Below are 20,113 nucleotides of genomic sequence, written 5' to 3' on the forward strand. Positions count from 1 at the left end.
CGCGATATAAATTTCAATATAAATCATATTGGAGAATGAGAATATCGCCCGCACACTCGAATCCTGTGTCGTATTCCGGAAAAGGTCGAGATTAACATCGCAGCGACACATATATACTTACAGCTTCTCGTTTGCTTGTTCCTAAATAGCGAGGTCAAGCACAGACAGCGGTGTAATATCTTCGTTAATGTACGAACCGCGGGAGGAGATGAATCTTTGGGAATTACGTGAGAGCTGTTGTGTTTCGTTATTTTAATTGCGCGTCATCCTGGGAAGAATCCCAGAACATTTCCGACCATTCTTCGAGACCGAAGTTTCTCCCTCGCGTCAACCGAAAACGCGGCCACGTGATTTCCTGCGAGTCGCGTAATCTGCGTAATTAATCGTCATTTAAATTAGCGCGACTACCTTTTTTTATTTACCACGAATCCCAGCTCGAGATTTATTTACGCCGCTCGTTTCGCAATACCGGCAAATATAATCTTCTCCCGAGTTCGCTAATGGTTGAGCTAATAAGCACATTTTAAGGAAATAAATAAATACTTATTCTTCAGCGAAACTATTTAATAGAATCTACAAATATACACTGATTAGATATAATTGCAGTTCGAGTTTTGTACGGATTTAATCATTTAATTTCCTGAATTTATTCGTTAACTGAAAATAAAGTAAAAGTTAATAACTCTGTTGCTCTTAGCTACATTTCCTATGTTTTTATTCTCTCTTCTTTATTTCTGTAAAGTGTGGACAGATATTTATTTCATCTTCGTTAAGTGCACAAACTTAAGAGGTCTATTAAATCAAAGCGCTGGTAAAAGGAGCATAAAGAAAACAGAAGCAGAGTTGCAGACCAGAAAAGAAATAAAAGAGTACAAAATATTATTTTATGTGCTTTTATACATTTATATTCTAAATTTGCATAAAGTTTAAATGTAAATTACAAATTTTGTCTGCAGGATTACATCATCCAAAATTTACATTTAAAAAAAGACAATAAAATAATAAGATTACCAGTAAATATAAATGCTAGTTAATCAATAAAAACTTAATTTTTCACGCTAAACGAATTATTTAATTTATATTTTTAGAATAAACTGATAGCAAATATTATATATGTGACGGTTATACAAAATACATATATTTTATATCGTTTTATGTAAAATGAGAGAATTATATGACAAATATATAATAACAATATAGTGATCATTTATCGAATGGTCGTACATTGATCTATCTACTTTAATATCTTTAACGTACATTACTTACAAGATTATTTGAAGATTTTTAAAATTTATTGATAAAATATAAATAGAATTACAATTTTCTAATACCGCACATAATTTTGACGTTAAACAGTCCGCATTACTGATAATATTATGCACACGGAAAACCTCAGGATCAGAAACCGCGAAACCGAGGGTGGCCTGTGGCGAGCAAGTTTATGGAATTTTCTTCCCATTTACACCGGCCTGCAACCCAGCGCGTTTTGCGACTCTCAATTAATTTCCGGCAAAACTATCCGGCACACTCACCGCGGGTAGTTGCGAGACGAGCGTTGCTCGCAGAGGGTATCTCTCGTGACCAAGCAGAATGTGAAACGACTTTAGAATTGAACTTGGAATCGGAAAATTATTTTGAATCGATCTGCTCACACAAGGGATCTTTGTTCGCGTGTATTTTTATACATTTATTTATGTATACCTATGTATGTTGTAACTAAAGATACGTGAGTTGGCGCGGTTCTTGTCATGATCATATATCAATCATTTACTTTTCTTGTTGCGAGTCACTTCTCTTAAATCAATCTTGGATATTTTCGGGTCCGAAAGAATGCGCAACTTCTGTTCATTGTTTAGGGTTGTTTTGTATCGTGACGTCTTCTTTCTCCTCCGGCTGCCGCGTTGTTTCACGACTGGAGCGTGAACGCTCGAGGGATGTATTTGCTGTGTAGAAACATGGGGGTATAACACGGGCCGTGACATGCACAATATGTCTTTACCGGTCAATTCCGCGCCTCGTTTCACCGCAGGACGTCTGTCCCGTAGCGAGAAAGCTCGAGAATCACTTGAGCGGAACGTGTCTCGCGGAGAATCGTCTGACGCTGGTAAATAACCGAGCTAACTGCTAATTCGATTTACTAGCCAACCCCTCCTACGGGGCTCCCGGTCCCCCCGTTCCTCTGTCAGATCCAATTAGCGAGGAGTTTACGGGGCTTCGCAGGAGCAATCGACTGGTCTCTACAATTAAATTTCACACGCCGCTATGTCAATCATCGTTTCACCGGATTCGCTTCAGGAAATAGGAAGACGGTTCTTCCGACCCCCCGGGAAGGAACAACGTAAATCCCGAGACGGCACTAACATCTGTGAGACGTTGTAAGGACATCGAAAGGATGTCCTAATGTATCTCGAAAGCGCTTCAGACCTTTTCTAATGGAACGCTAGAATCTTTCTGTTGAATCTGTTGTGAATATTTAGAAATGTGAATTTTGTAAAGATTTAGGTAGAGAATAAAGAATGTGTCGCCGTACTACTACTTATTTCTCTTACAGCTAAGAGCGATTTTCTATATAAATTTTGCGATACCGCTTGTAAATTTCCGCACGAAAATGTTATCTAGCGACGATTGTATGGGTCGTGTCGAAGTGGATCAATAGCAAAGTGACAGGTGATAGATAACTATCGCAAATACTAAAGTTTGCTTATATTAGCGGACATGCGATACATTTGTCATCATAGAACTTCAAAACTCGTTACACTATACATTATCTTGATATTATAAATTGTCATAAAACACACTCACAAAGTATTAGTTATCCACTAATAGGAATAATTATCCACTAATGTAAATAAAGATTGTATTACCTTTTACTATGAAAGAGGAAAAATAATTAGATGGTTCCAGTTTCGATATTGATGAGACTCGTCACTTTGTAATTAATTAAGGAATCGCACATCCATGATTTTTGATGTTGCATGGCGTAAGCAAACTCCATTAATATTTACAGCAGTTGAATTTTAAATTAAAGTAATGGCAAAGTAAACGTTTGTTTTATAATTAACTGAAGAATAAATTAATGTTGTCTAGTAATAACATTCTGGTTTAATATGGAAAAACCCTTTGTTCGCGGATATCGAGACACGTGTGTCACTTCTCTTAATTCAATCAATCGATATTTTCGGTCCGAAAGAGTGCGCACCGCACTATATAACATATTTTTATATAAACTCAGTATCTGGCAGCTACCCCTGCGCGAGAGGTATAACACAGGAACAACGTAGAACGCTACATCTACATCACTAGTGCACTCGTCCCCGGAACTCCGGGCTCTCTAATTTAAAATAACGAGACACACAAGAATCTATTGCCGCAGCTCTCGCGTGTCGGAGCGTCGCTCTGCGTTTCAGCGTGCATCTTAGCGTTGAAATTTTCGCACGGAAACGAGAAAACGTCCCCGTCGCCACGCGTTCGCAATAGGGCAAAGACATTTAATTGGAAGCTGCATAACGGGCATCCCATTAAGAGAGCGGTACTTTCCCTCTTACAGCAAATACTGCCGTTCGACCAGGCGAAATCGTGCCGCGTCTATGTTTGAACATGCGGCAAAGTCCATTCGCACTTAAGCTTCATTATCGTACTTATTATTAAAGCACTTTTGACCAAGTATGTACGTTTAAAGAGCTCGGAATAAGAAAAAGAGAGGAGAAAAAGAAGGGTAGAGCTTTCAATTTGTAAGAAAAAAAATATATATTTCAGTTTAATGATCGAGAGAAGTTAGTTAATTCCGAAAATGACAAAAATTTTCCCGTCCTATTTGTTCTAAAGTTTGATACGATATATTTATACCGTTTCCTCTGTGGAAACTTGAAATTTCCTTGTACCGTCGAGCTTTCTCTTTGGAATAACATCGAGAACATTTCCGTTGCAGACGTGTTTCACGCTTGCGGCCAATTGTTTGGAGCTTTCACTCTAAAACTACTGCGTATCCGTCAAATAGTTGCGCCGGTAATCCGCCGTTCTTCAAGAACGAGACGTTCGCAAATGACAGACTCCGACAGTCGTCAGTCACGTTGCAAACGAATATCGCGCAAGACAGACTTTTTACAATTTATTACGCTACAATGTCCACACTTTTGAACGCCCGATAAAGGCGTAATAAATCGTTCTTCTCAAATTTAACTTTTTCAAACTTGAAAACTCGTCTCTCCTTCCCCCTTGTTAGACCATAACTAATATCGCATCAATAGCCATGAGTAGCGACTTCTGCGAGGGTCCAACGAACCCGTCCGCTCGCGGATAAGAGTTGATCGAGTGGCCGCGGAAGAGCCCAGATTTCAGAGAATCGAATCTACGAAAGTATACGAAGAGCGCGAAGAGGCGAGGAGTTACACGGCGCGGCGCGTCGAGCCGTAAAACTTAAAGATCGATCGCCGCGGGAAGTGTGCCGTCGTTGTGCCGTCGATCTAACGGCAGCGTTACCTCCGCAACTTCTTCAGACGAATAATCTCGTTTCTCGGCTTAGCTGGTTGGCCACGCGGGATTTGCGTTCCGGTCACTCTCGAGGCGCACGCGGAATCGCCGTGATGCAACGGGTTCGCACGCGGTTTTACAATCGAGACGAACACGCCACATGCGTAATTTCCTTCCCTCCCCCCCTCTTTTCCGTTCCCTTCCGTATTGTTTCCAAGAGATTTTGCTTCAAACATAAATTTCTCACTCCGGTGCGCTCGCTAAATCACCTCGATCCTTATCTCTTTAACCGATATCGAGACGGCGAGGAAGGCAAACGAGGCCTTCCCGGTTCCCTCTCCCGCGAATAATTCGCTAACGGTTAGGCAATATGGGATTTATTGCGTTCGTAATTTTTCTTCATTCTTATTGTCCCTTTCGTATATCATTACGCAAAGCCTTTGTGACTATTGCCGCAACCGTGGTTATTTAAGGCTTCTTTTTTTCTATTATCGATTTGAAGATCGCTCTTATGCTACTTTTTGTCCCGCGGTTCCGAAATAATATAAATTTCGTTCTCCCTTTCTCTCTCCCCGACTCTCGTTTGCTCTTTTCGTTTGGGTTGGTTAAATTAATTCGACTGCGGCGAGAGGAATGCGGTGTGGACATATAATAATTGGCACACGACCAATACTGCAGAATTAATATTTATTCGTTAAATAAATTCGCGCCCACACCGGTTCTTCGCTGCGCGACGCGCGCGGGTAGCAGCGGTGTTTAATTAATAATTAACGATATACTTTCGATATTATTAGTGATTACATATTCGGATATCGAACGACCAGCGCACTTCCGTCTCTCTCTTATTTATTATTCCGCGGAAATAATGCATAACGATTGCTTCAAGATATTTATTTTACACAGTGGATATTTTTAAAGCCACTCACGCGGCGCATGCTGTTTACAAAATTATTTATTCAACAACCGAGTGGTTAAAAATTTACGTAGCGGATAAAATATATTATATATACGCGGCGATCGTTAAGCGACTACCGTCAGGCGACCTAAGCCCCCAAAAGATGTGATAAATGATTTCTCTCACCCCTCTTTTTTTTATTGTGTCCACTTTCACGCAACCTGTCTCATTCATCCCCCTTCCCCTCCCCCAGTTTTCCCCGACGCGTCGCATCGACGGATTAAATACCAAGCGAGCGACCAAGCGTTGTGTGCGCGCGCGGGCGTGTATGCGTGCCGGGAAGAGAAGGAGGAACACCCACGTCGATCCGATATCGACGTCTCGAACGATCGGGGAAAAAAATGTACGGCGCTCCGGAGGACTCGGTTCCGCCGATCGTCGCGAGACCGGCGAGGAAATAACTTATAACGCGTCCGATACGATTCTCCCCGGAGAGTCTCCGGCCGCCGCCGGCGTAATTTGGCCGTTTCTCCAAACACTCTCTTTGTGTCTCTCTTTCGCTCCCTCTCGCGTCGCACGTCGCGCGTCGTGCTCGTATCTCGCTCTCGCCGTCGTCGCCCCCCCCCCTTCCCCGTCGCAGCCGCATACTTGGAGCAGGTAACGTGCCAGCGCGCAATGGCGCCTCACTGGCTGCACCTGGGACAACCGTTCGCCAGGTTAGGCCTGCGCGCCGATTGGCCGGCCGGCGTAAAGCCGGGCGCGGATTGGCCGGCGTCGCGGCTCCGCCAGCACGTAGGTTTAATCTCGTTTTACCGTAGGCGCGCTGGCGTTCAGTTTAAGTTACCTCGGCCGGTCGGTCGGTTGGTCGGTCGGTCGGTCGGTCGATCCGTCCGTCCGCTCACGTTACAAGTTTGAAACCGCGCGTAACGTCGGTTTCGTCGAGCTCGAGGGGCCTCCAAGCCCCAAGCCCCCGGAGTCAGTCGAGTCGGTCCCTTCGTCGCCGAAGTGTCGCTGCCGTGCCGCCGCTGAGACCCAAGTTTGTGTAAGTTCGTCGCGTCGTGGGAGCGTGCGCATACGCGCTCGCGACAAGCGACAATCCCCGGACCGACACCGGTCGGGCGTCGTGCGCGGACGCGAGCGAGGATGAGGATTCGAGAAACGCGTCTCCGCCAGCGGTGACACGATCGCGCGCGCGCGTCGGCTCTAGAACGGCGATCGTGCGTGCGTGCGAGCGAGTGTGTTGGTGCGCGCGTATCGCGAGTGAGTGTGCGCGCGCAACGTACGCTCGCGGCACACACGTAACGTATATACGTACGTCGACATACGTGTTGGAGTCAAGAGTGAAAGAAGGAGAGAGAGAGAGAGAGAGAGGGCAGGCGCGCTCGCGCGCGTAACGGCTTCGTTTCTTCTCTCCTTCCGTCGGTATCGCGGCCGCGCCGCGCCGAATCGCCGTATCCCGCGATTGGTCGGTGCGTGGTATTTTTGAAAAGTCGTATATTCCCCCCCGCTCGCGCCGCTATACCATCCCTCTCGTCTCTCCCGTTATAAACGCGGGAGCGACGGGAAAATCCGCGCCGTCGCCGTATGGGACGATTTTGAGAAAGCCGTCCGTCCGCGTCCCCCCTCCCGCGTCGCGTCGCACGCGAGAGGCGTCCTCGCCGTCCTGTCTTCTCGGCTCGTCCGCGCGAATGCGCGCGCGAGCCCAGCGGAAAGTTCGAATTCGTCGGTGACAGGTAGACGATCTCTCGGCGAGGACGGCGAGGACGGAGCCAAGAGGAACCGCGGCCGTGCCTTCTTCTTTGTTCAACTCCGCGCTCGGCGGAAATCCGAATTCTCGCTCGCTCGCCTCCGACGGCTCCGAGACTCCGGGCCCTCCGGGGTCCAGCACGCGATCGCGCCGGAAAAAACGTGAGAGAGCGATCCGATCCGCGACGGCGCGGCGGAGAATGCCGAGACTCGCCGAAATCTCGCCGCTTTCGAACGGCGCGGCGCGGCGGCGGCGGCTCGGCACGACTCGCCGTCCTCGCCGACGAATTCGGATGGAACGCGAGTGAAGTGAGCCCCCGGATTACCGGTTCAGTGTTCTTTACCGATTGCTTCGTGTGTGATACGCAGCGAGAGAGAAAGGAGGAGGATCGAGCTGACGACGCCGAGTTCTTCGGCTAACCGCTCGTCGTCGTGGATCAAAGTGACCTGCGGATCAAAGTGTCGTCGCGTTTGAGAGTGTCGAGGCTGCGATCGACCGCGAGTCGCGGAAATCTACGGGAATTTCCATTCGCGTAGCTGTGCGCCTGGGTGCAGTGGTGTGTGTGTGTCTGTGTGTGCGCGCGCGGTGCGAGGTTAGGATCGTGCCGCTGTGAGAGAAAGAGCGGCATTCTCCTCCCGTGAGTCCCGCGGCCCGTGGCCGGGGGAAAGGAATCGGCGTTGCGGCGCGCGCGAGACACACCGCGAGGAAAACGGAATATCGAATCGACGACGCCGGGCGGAGGGGGGTGGCAGTCCTCGATCGAGATCTGGATTACGCGGGCGCGTCGAGGATCGCCAAGATTTTGCCAATTCGTAAAAAAGGTGAGTCGTTCCCCCTCCCCCTCCTCTCCCTCCCCGCTTAGTAAACAGAGAAATCGAGAGTGCGATCCTGATTCCGCATTCCGCTGATATTCGGATGTTGTCGCCTGTGCGGGAATCGATCGGCGCGAATCCGAGATCCGAGATCGAAAAACGGCGAACCGTTGGCCGCGACGCCGCGACGCGCGACGTCGCGAGAGAGGAGGACGAACGAGGGAAGCAGCCAGTTATTTCTGCTCGCGCGACCAACGTTTTGTTTACGCTCGCCGCCTGTTTTCCACGTCTCGACGCTCTCGGGTCGTCGTCGTCCGGGCGTGATCGATCAAACAACTCCACCGTTGGCTTCCCGTATCGAATAAATTCGATCGCGCGGCTCGCCGGATACCGCGGAACTCTGACCGGTGTCTTTACGACGAGTTCGAATTTGTACGTCGCGAACGAGCGGTATACTGTCTCGCACATGTAAACAAACTGTCAGCAAAACGCAAATATCGTCGAGTCTCCCCGCGTTTTCCGGATTCAGGTGAGCGTCGCGACGCCGAAGAAGCGTCGGCGCTCGATTCTCGCTCGGCTTTCGTTCGACTTCCCTTTTCAACGTTTCGATAATGCTAGAGGAACTAATTCCGAGCGCCGAAGCACAACAGTCGTGAAATCTCATTGAGACCGCGTCACGGTAGCTACTTACCTCGACGTCGCCGCTGATTCGGACCGATTTCGCCATCGCGTAACGTAAGTACGCTCTCCGGTTAACGTACTTTCGCGAGAAAGCGGCGTAGCAGCGGAACACACAATTCTGTCGCGCGAGTCCCCGTTTCGCGATCGCGAAAAGCCGACCTGGCTGAGAGCTAAACCCTTTTACACTTAAGGAAAGCGTTGTCGATCCCGACGTGTTTGTGAGAACCAACGGTGATTTCTAACTCGAAAAACTTGTAGGTATGTACGCTCGGAGAAAAAGAAATGGTACAGCGACTAGAAAATTGCGGGAATAAGTAACATGTGAAATTGCGACGGGACAAACAAGTTTGTAATTACGTGGTTAGACGGATTATAAAAAAATGAGACAGCTGTGTATTAACGAAAAAAAAGCGTTATTAACGAAATACACATTTTTCGTACAAAAATAATGTTATAAAACAAAAATAAAAAAGGTATGCTATATTGTATCATTATGGCAAAGTGGCTCTTTTCAGAAAAATGCTGCCGATAAAGCAGAAGATATAATTGTCATAATTTATTACCAAATCCTCTTGTGTGAAGTCCATTTAACTATGTTATAGTTATCTCGCTCTGTTTCACCACTATTTAATGGTTTATGTTTATACAGTTAACGAAGTAACATTAACGCCCCAACTATGGTCAATGTAATTCGACTAAGTTTCTGTGCTGTTGTCGCAGCTACAAATATTAGCTTATATCTGCTGCTCTGATTACATTTTGATAATCTTTAGTATGACTTTTCATTGCACTGACTAACGAACCATATTTATCATTCTCGCTTTAGCAGTAATTTCTCTGATATTTTCGACATATATACATATTTTTTACCGCTTTTTTCCATATTTTATTTAATTCCTTTCTCTTTGAGGAAGCTTCACCCACGTTCGAATCTCATGACTTTCTAAAACTGGTTACGTGGATTTAAATTTTGTAATCGTCACATTAATAGCTGCCAGAAGTATTTTGTTTTTTTCTGAGTGTACCCAGATTATAAATTAATCTCTCAACGATATATTTTAACGCACTGTAATATATACGCCGATAATTAATATCTATAACTATAAAAGTTAATTAAACAAAGAATATCTCAGCCTTTGGTACATAATAATTTAGGAATATTTTCGCCCGTAATCTACGAGTAATATAGCGTACATTAATTGCACTGACTAATGAGACACATTTGTTATTCTCATTTTAGCGGTAATTTCTCTGATATATTCTTCGTGTACACATATTTTTTGCCGCTTTTTCACACAATTTATTTAATTTTCTTCCCTTTGAGAAAGCTTCATCCACGTCCGCGAATCTCGCGGACTTATTTCATTCTACATGCAAGAAAGTATAAGAGCGCGCAACTTGAAAAAGTGTCGGATCCACTGTTCGCCGTCGGCGGCACTCCGTTTGCTGAATCAATTTGTCTTTATTAAGTAGCTGTATTTACATCTGAAAGATGCTGTACGAAACGCACGAACGGAATTTTCCATTTCAACGGTCGCTGTTAGGTGACTTACGGTAGAAATGGAAAATGGAAAAATCTTCACGCTCGCGGAATCGATCGTTTCGCAATTCCAATCGGCATCTCCGATTATCATTTATTATTGTCCGCTCCGATGATTTGACGAAATACAGACAATAGACAAGTCGTGCCGCGTATGAGTCGAGCGGTAACAGGTTTCTTTTCCTCTTCGGCTGCGTGTTGCGCGTTTTCCGCACTTTTCCGCACAATATATATCTTCTTTTATTTTTTTTTCTGCGGCGATTCATGCCTCGTCGGTTCGAATTCCGCCTCGAAGTTATTTCTGAGACGCGCAGATTTTCAGCGGTAAGCAGCTTTCAAACGATTATATATGCCGCAAGAAATGTCAATAAGTCTCCATTGGATTAACAGAGAGAGAGATGCACTCGCGCGAAATTGAATATTTAATCTTGATACGAGAGTACGTACAGAGAATTATTTACTGACAATTGCGTTATTATCTCTTCCAGGAGGACACACGGACAGGGATGGCATGAGGGAGGGCTCCGGCAACGTTGCCGACGTGGTGAGTGGATTTTAATACACTTCTCTCTCCGCGACTATTTACCATAGTTTACCTTAACTCAAAGGACGCGCGTGCAAATTTTTTTGAACCCGGACTTGGTTTTCATATCATTTATGCAGGAGAGTTTCGCGCCGATGGACGGGACAACATTCTTTTTAAGCTCGTTATCGTCGTTATCTTTTGGCATCTCGCGTCAAAGTGACCGCGTTGGAAACAGCCGCGCGGAGTATTTTCGAAAGCCTTCGGGCTGTTGGCGTCGAGAAGTAGGCTACCAGGTTAATACTCGGCAGAGAGACGGAGAGAGAGAAAGAGAAAAAGAGACGGAGAAAAGCGAGTACGAGGAGAGGCAGAAAGAAAGGAGAAATTTAATATCTCACATTACCGATATAATTGATCCGTAACGAAATACATCGCGTCGACTATCCGACCGGGATTTCTTGCGTTTATGTTTCTCGGTACAACAACTCGACGTAGATGACACAGTAAACCGAGAGCCCGGAAGGGACGGAATGTGGTGGCGCACAGCACAAGTTTGAACTAACGACTTTGGTAAAGGGACAAAAGCGCGGATACACGAATATACTGTATATGTATAGTGTAGACAGTGGTGAAACACGAATGCCGCACTATAAGCTTGGCGAAAAATCGAATGTATTTGATTTTGACATTTTACTTACTATTTTTCCCGCTTAAAGCGATTTAAGCGAAACTTTTCGGTATCTCTTTCTCTCTTCGTAATTTCTCGTAAAGAAGTTTGGAACAAATTGAATTGGTTATTAATTAAAATAACGAGTATAATTTACACGGGAATGCGGATACTAATTAAACAATGCCCTATTCGAGCGATATCCGCCAATGTATTAATTCCTCCTCCACGCGCATTAAAATTCCGCAGTGGATTCTGCCTCATTAAAAGTTATCGAGCTTTTTGATTTTAATAAATTGTGGAAAGCTTCTATTATTAAACTTCCACACTCCGTTTGCCTTTGATAAATTTCTGTTTGAACTCCGCATTGTGTGCTGAATTATGCACGTCGCGAAAGGGAAAACGGCTTAGGTGCAAGAAAAATCTCTAGCAATATCTTATTATGAGAGCCTTCACAATAGCTGAGCTTTTAGAAACTGAATTGATCAAAAATAGAGCATAGTCTTAATAACTGTGAAAGTAAATTCCAAATCCCAATTGTTTCGCACACAATTTTTAAACAATAATAAAAAGTTTATTGGAGAGAATGTTTTTGTCATTTTTTCCGTTAAATTTACTAGCAGCATTTCGTATATTCTATTCTAACGCGCTTCAGTTGCGATTCAACGAGATATAAACCGCCGACCGAAACATTTGTAGACTATAATTATGGAATATTCAGGTATCGGATATATATTAATTTGCGCTAATAAAACACAGTGCTGCTCTATTAATATACCAGCAATATTCAAAGCCTTCTACTTCTCTAACGAAGTTTATTTTTAACATTTATAAATTATAAATGTTCAAAGTGTACAAAGTAGTATAAACGGATTTGGAACGCACGTGATAAAGCGTCGGAAATTTGAACGTAAATGCGGCATTAATAACCGTTTTAATTACGATCATATAATATATTAATCGATTACAAGAATAATCGCGAAAATAATCAATTGCTAGTGTTGTAACGCGATCGTGTTCAATTTTGCACCGGCGTGGAAACGCGACAGCATTCACGGGGAGAGTGACAGGTGACAGCAGTCGTTGCTCGTTTCTCGTTACTCGCTATTCATTATGCAATACGCGACAGAATTAGATCTCGTTATCGCCTCGTACGATTTTACGGCGTCGAGTCGGCCACGTGTCGTAATAGACATGAATGTAATCGATATTAATCGACACGTTTCACGGCGCGGATCGTCCTGTGTCCGTTTGCCCGCTACGCGCTAGTCGGGCCGATCGCAATTAACGGTACGGTATTAATTAGCGGATTTATCTGCGCCGCGTGTATATGGACACAATGTATCGTCGCCATAAATTGTACGTATCTCGCGTCCCATTTGCTTCGTTAGTGCGCTTAAACGAGATTTGGATACGTTTCATCTGCGAATATTCGCGCAGACCGTATTGTGCCATATCATTTGAGTGTGAAAATGGCAAAAATATATCACTCGTTCAGAAGCGGAATCATTGGACGCGTGTATTAATCTTCTCATATAAGAGTTCTCATATATCTTTGTTTTAATTTTATCTTTACATTTATACAATAACTAGCTTGAACTACTTAGCGTTACCTCGGGCTTTAATGTCAAGGGGAGGGGGGGGATGAGGTTTCATGGTAGTTTCTATTTTCCACAGGGACCTAAAGAGAAACTACGCAAAATTTTGTCCAGATTGGTCAAAGGGTTTAGAAATTAATAGGGAACCGGACAGACATTTTAGTTTATATACATGTATAAACTTCGATACAGTTGCAAATATTAATAATATACAGAAATTAGGCATCGAAGTATGAAAATATAAATATAACAGAGACTGCATATAAATACTTTTACTAAAGAATATTTTTTGTTTATAAATCACATTTCGCGTATCTTTTATTTTGTTTTGCTGTACGAAAATTGCGCCAAGTTGGCAATTTATTTTCTGAATTTCGATATGTGTGTACGAAGATGCGGAAAAATCGATCTTACAAAATCTCTTTTTTTTTTAAATCTAGAACAACTTTATTTCCGTCGAACATAATGTCATACAATCTTAGATATGAAAAATTCTCGAAGAGCTGCACATGATTCATTCTTTGATCACGTATCTGTGAAGCACCGGCGGGGTGGCCGCACTTTATCGATAAGATCTGCATCCGGCGTATCTAACTTTCCCGACACTTTTGAGAGTTTCGCACTATGTTCCGATCACATGCATTCAAGCAAGATAGGAAGCGAATATATTATCTCGTTCTACATTTAGCTGCTGCGACATGCGAGAGCGCTGAAATGTTTGATGCAGACCTGAACACAGCTACCGGTGGCATCTTCATAGTTACGTAGTCAAAGGGTGCACCCGGCATAACTACCGCTTTGCCTTCAGGCATTAGACGCGCGTATAGGTATGAGGTTGACCGCTGGGGAATTTTGGTATACAAGATTGGGTTTATTAGTAGGAATTAGCAGATTCACGTTAGTTAATTGCTGTACGGTTTTGCATGTAATTCTCAAAGTGTGAATCTCTAAGAGAGAGAAAGAATATTTTTGTTAATACAAAAAATTTCATTGTTCTACTATACAAATTTAGTAAATTAACTTTAGTGGTATACTTCTCTTTGTTTGAGACAGAAACCGTCGCTATATAGATCTTGTGTCCATTTAAAAGAGATTTCTATCGCATATTATTACGTAACCTACAGTGTTTGCGCATAGAGCGAATATAAATCAAAATCAGATATAATAGGAATCTAGGACCCTTGATTACCTTCACAAAAAGAAGTCGCAGAATCACGATGATCGTGTGGGGTCGTCAATGGCCATTACCGCATCTACAAGATAAGCAAATACGTTTTTAATGACATACGTCATCGGTCTTTCGCTCTCTTTCTCTCTCTCTCTCTCTCTCTCTCTCCCTCCCCCTCCCTTCCCCTCTCTCTCCCCCTCTTTCCCTCTCTTTCTGATAGCGGAGATGACGGAGGCGGATCCATGTGAGCGGCTCCCCCCTCGATCTTTCCTTTCGATCCCTTCTTCCACATGACTGAACCTGCTCGAATGCGTCGATGCGTCGAAACCGTGAATGTCAGGAACTGAATAATAATGCTGACACTGCCTATATTCGATGTTGTTCCTTAATTAAGAAAAGTAATTACTTTGGCGAATATGTGTTGGCTGCGTATAGAACGTTCTGGTGTTAATCTTCCTTGGTGAGAACAATGAGCATAGAGGGGTAAACCGCTGACCAAACATATATATACAATAATACTAATCCCACAATGTGTGGGTATTAAGGTCGTATTACAGTGTGCGGATATTAAGATGGTGTGCGCGTATATATACACGTAGCGAACGGGCAATGAATGAATAGCAAACACGAAATTGAATTTATTTGGAACTTTCTTTGACGTACCGTTACGAGCGAATCGGACTGAATGAGAATCGAACGTTCTATTTGCATCCCCTATTCTTTCGTTGTTCATTGTTCGTTCGTTCATGTATGGCTGTCTTTAGATGTTAAGCTGTACCGTTAAATTATTAGGTTGATGGAAAAAATTGATCGTTTTCCCAGCTTTGATGCATTGAATTAGAAAACTCAAATATTTTTGAGGAGATTAAATAATTTCTCTCTCGATAGAAAAAGCATATTGAAGCCCCAAGGCGACAATTTTGCTTCCAATTTCCTGAGATTCCGTTTTCAACTTTATTTGACAAATATGGGACAATTTCTTGCGCCTACCAATATCATATCGAAAAAAAATTCGAACAAATTATTTATTAAATTAGTGGCAAAAAAATATTAAATTTTAGTAAACAAGAATTAACGAAATATATTACTATTCAACTTCATATACATATGTTGTTTTGAAGTAGTTATCGATAAAATACAATACAGCATTGAATATAATTTTTTTAATTCTTACGGTATCTTTTATAAATTCCTTAATTTAAAAGTCAATCACGTTAGAAAAGTTACATAAAGTAATCGGCTTTTTTAAATATTTTATTATCTATAATATTTTAAAATAATTTCTATTTGTTACTTGGTATATTTATTTGAAAGTTGAAGGGTTTGAAAACATTCAGTCATCAAAACTTGGCCATTATTGAAACGGGAATTATTATTTTCGTTAAATAATACCGTAATATCCCTGACCAAAAGATTAGCGTCCCCTGCTTAAACAGGTATTATTGCGTTGTTATTTACAGTAAATAATAGCTTGAGCCCGATAATTCTAACTAATACCTCAGAATTCGCTAGCGATTTACTCTTCCAACAGCAAATTCCAAGTTATTTGAACGTTCCACGAGTGCAATTTTGACCCATGTTCGACCATGATGGAATGTACCCATTAGCACGTTGGAAATGGACGTTGCAGTTGTAGTCGGAAGAGGTATAAACCGTCTTTTATCGCAATTACGATAGGCTATTTGAGGGATGCAAAAACTTGAACTGCATTTGCTTAATCCATTAACGACCGACATCTTATCTTTAGGACTAAAATTTTGTTAAACTACGTAACTACTACGTAAAAGATAAATTCTTTTTATTAATGATTTTTTTTTAAATCTTTTAATACTAAATTTTCAAATATTAACCGCACGGTCGGGGTGTAGCTGGACCCCAAGCGCTATTTTTGTTACGTAATCTCTCAGTTATACGAGTTATGTGTTTTATTTATTATGTACTCTGAAACTTATACATCTTACGTTACTTTTAGAGAAAATAAAAAGAACTTGTGGAGATCCCTGCAGATCCCACCTGTGTATATGTTACTAAAAATAACGCGTGTACTTAAAGGTTAAATCATTAACTACTTGATAACTTTAATATTAATATGAGGCATATTAAAAATTAAAAATTGTGATTTAGAATTTTTTATTTTATAATTATAGTTTTTTTTAACAGATCAAATATATGATAAAATTGCAACAAACTAAAACATTGTACTAAAAGACAATGTTTTGTCTAATTGTATCGATAGAAAGAAAACAATTAATTTTCTATTAGAATTAGTCAATGGCTGATTAGTTAATTAGTCTCTCTATTTTCGATCTCGGTTTAAAATATGAAACAAAGTTCTCTAACTGATGGTTTAAAAAATGGAAGAAAGTTCTCTAACTGATGCGGTGTCTCGTAAAACGATAAGCTCAAAGTAATCGCTAAATAACTTGAATGAATAAATAATTATAAAGCGTGATGATGAATTTTAATGACATTTGCTTTTGCGCCGGCAGTGTTTCTTGTAGGCTTATAGTATTATCGTAGCGTTCTATATAGGTGCGTATATATATCCGCTCCGTAGACGCCAGGAATTCCATAATGCATACAAATATCCGTAGCTGTCGTTTATCGATAGGCGGATGCGAATCCGAACGTCATGAGAGTATCGTTTTCACATTTGCCTCGGTATGCGCTAAACGTCAGCGCTAAATACCAAAGCCGTATACGCCCCCTACTGCAGCTCGCACAATCGGTCAACGACGACAGCGAGCTGCTGATTCGATCGTATGCTAATTTCATTGCTGAACACGTCCGTAGCAATCTTCGACGGCATTAACTCTTTGACACTTTGACTGTTGCGTTATACATGACGCCCGTTCGGAGTCGGAGCACGATGGGAAATGCAGAGTAATACAGTTGAAGCAGATAAACGATTTTACATGCATGAATAAATTGCGAATGTTGAATACAATTTTTTCATACTTTTAATATGAAAAGAATTGTTGTCGGCGTTCCTCGCTCCGTTCTTAAGAAAACTGATATCGAAAATCGAAAGATTTTTAGTATATCTTTCGTTAAATACGCTTGGATAACTTTTAATTACATCGCGAGAAAAATCGTCTGTATTTATTCAATAAGTTTTAATCATTCCCTTAAAAGATATTATGGATAATTAGCTGAGGTAATTAGCTGATTCTCTTTTTATTGAGTTATTTAAAAAACTTAATTGATATCGAATGACAAGAGATCTTGTTTTAATTAGCTAACGTTGTAATGTAACTAACATTTGCGGTAACGGAGCAGTATTAATGGATTAACTGTATCGAATGGCACTCCTTTCCATTTGATTTCAAATGCCGTAGCATCGCTCTTTGTGTCCCCTTTACCTGTGCCTGGTGCCGGCTTTTGCCCGTGCTGCTTTGATGAGCACGCATTCTCCATCCCGTTTACTATCAGGTGGATTTCAGCTAGTGACGTTTACGACACACAACGCGACACAATACGAGCAGGCCGAAGAGACGGAAGAACCGCAAGAGAGGCCTAAGTGCAAATACCTGTTTCCGGAAACGGATAGCTTCCTGCTTTTCGCGCGCTTAATCCGCGATCGGTGTATCGATCGTGCATATACTCGGTTAATCGTAACGCCGCTCTCCAAATTAATCTATTAGATTTTTTCCTCATTTGTTAAAATGAAATATATAATTCTTATATTCTTGTTTACAAAAAATAGTTAATCATTTGATTCATTTATCTTATTTTTAATTAAACATATATCGCTATGGATTTTTTTAGCTATAAAATCGCTGATTCGTTCTCGACGAACAATCAAAGTTTGACGAAAATATGTTTACAATACCTGCTACGTATCATAGGATTTAGTTGCCTTTTACCTAATACTTTTTTTTTATACCTTTCGAGTCGTCCGATATCACTTGTCACGCCGTGCGCTGTCGACATTCGGCAGATACGACGCCCACAATGGCGCGTTTGCGGTTGTATCTATCCGTCGCCTTTTCCCGCGACGGGAGATAAAAATCCACCGGAGATGTATATTCCCACGGAGGGATCGAAGGGATACAGCGGCGCGCGAGGGAGAGGATCGGAAACGAGGGAGGCAACGGGAGAGAGGAAAATCGGGCAAGGCGAGAGGACGGGAAGGAAGGAGCGACGCGCGATCCACTCTCTCGGATTCCTCTCGTCTAAGCCAGAAACTCGCCTTATTGTGTGGCTTCTTTGCCGTTTTCAGCGCGAGTTGTATACTTCTTCGAGTAAAGTCTTACTAAAGTCGCAGAATGATCTATTTCCTCTCGTTTCTTGAAGCCGTCTTTAGCTGATAAGACTGTTGCGCCAATAGTCAAAGCTACGATTTCTCTATCCGTTTTATTTCGGTTTCACGAGGCGATTAAGGTACGCGGCAATCGACATTTTCAAACGCGCGTAAAATAATCATATTTTAAATGGAATAGTGCTTTAATCTATAGCGCTTGATCGCAAAATGATTTTAGAATTCTCTTTATGACAAGTAATACTAAAATAATTTATTAATTCTATAGAATTTACTTACCATATACACGGAGGAGGCGTATAATACTCCACAATGTGCGCGCGCGCGACTCTATTATTCCGTTCTACAATTCCTGACTCTCGGTATCTCTCAATGAGGAAACGTGGCGAACTTTACTCGACTCAAAGTATCTTGACAGCCCTATTCATCACGTAACGTAAGGTAGCACTCAGATCCATAACACTCAACACGGTAATGACTGGTAGAGCTCAGTGAGAGCTTTTATTTCGCGAGACGTGTCGGCGTCGCGTTGATGCATCGATTTACGCGTCTATGGACATCGGCACGTGTGTACAATCCAATGAATGCAATTCGCTCGTTGCAGATGCGTCGAATGAGCGCGAGTCCGGTAAACGTAATCGGGCTACGGAGCGAGTGGGTGCATTCAGTGCGTTTGCACCAAGCGAATTAATGCACACCTGGCTGTATGCGTCGCGTTTATAGTCACTTCCTGTATACGGGGTGTGCCGGAGCAACCGGACGTTCTCCCTATGTGATTTGGATACCATCTAGCAAATTGAATTGCTGTTTCAGCGATAGAGATTATTAATAACAGAGATGATTTAAAAATATTTGAAAAAAAATTAGAGATGTGATGAAAAAGAGAAAAGACTGTTATGGATCGAACATGATTTACAGAAATATACTTCCAATTTTGAAAAAGATTGAAAAAAATCTAGTGCAAGGAAAATAAAATGAAAAAATAATGCCATTAAGTATGCACGCACACTTCGATTTACATAATATCTCTTCTGCACACGTTTGAATTTTACGGCCGAAAAATCTTGATCTAATAAAATAGGGATTACTGCGTAGATTTTTGAAAAAGTTATTCCTTTTTGCACCGAAAAATCCCCTTCGTGTGAATTGGGGAACAAGTTTATTCTCTCGTAATTTCCCGCGTGCGCATTCAGCTGTGTAATTAATGCAGATATATGCAAATGCGCAATTTACGACTAGCAAAAAATGCCATCGGATTTCATATTACAACGTCTTTTTAAAGTAACAAACCGCGCGCGTCTTTTCACATATATGCACACAAGTGCATTAATCTTTCGATTTGATCTTCGATATCACCACGTTTTTTCACGCGTTAAAAAATCTCGCATCAGGTATAAATATTTAAAATAGAAATTGTTCTCTCTGTATAAAATTTTTGAGAACTTTATTGTTTTGTGCATTTTACCGGAAACATTTCCGCTAATCGAAAGCTTGTTTGTTCTCTGGTATTATTTCCGTTGAATATTCGGCTCTCTAATTAATGCGGACATATGCAAATGTGCACAAAGCATAATAGGCGAGACAATGTCTAGTATATCACATAATCATATTTTAACCTCGGAAACTCGTAATTGTGCGTACATTTATTTCGTGAGTTACGCTACAACTATTTTTCACGCGGTTTTACCTTTATGCGCGGCAGAAATTTCCCTCGATGTTGTTAATTTTTATAGAAATTCTGTCATTTTTAG

General features: G+C 42.1%; 1 protein-coding gene across 1 annotated transcript in view; it reads left to right on the forward strand.

Moving 5' to 3' along the window:
- The first annotated feature begins 6,206 nt into the window (after positions 1–6,206).
- The window catches only part of LOC139815921 (uncharacterized), a 59,090-nt gene continuing 45,183 nt past the window's right edge, over positions 6,207–20,113 (forward strand). Inside the window, exons 1-3 of the mRNA XM_071783369.1 lie at positions 6,207–6,407; positions 7,481–7,933; positions 10,634–10,689. Coding sequence (XP_071639470.1) covers positions 10,657–10,689 — 33 coding nt within the window. The 5' untranslated portion in view covers positions 6,207–6,407; positions 7,481–7,933; positions 10,634–10,656. The remainder of the gene's footprint in view (positions 6,408–7,480; positions 7,934–10,633; positions 10,690–20,113) is intronic.

Source organism: Temnothorax longispinosus, chromosome 1 (assembly GCF_030848805.1).
Source record: "Temnothorax longispinosus isolate EJ_2023e chromosome 1, Tlon_JGU_v1, whole genome shotgun sequence".
In the NCBI taxonomy this organism is placed as follows: domain Eukaryota; kingdom Metazoa; phylum Arthropoda; class Insecta; order Hymenoptera; family Formicidae; genus Temnothorax; species Temnothorax longispinosus.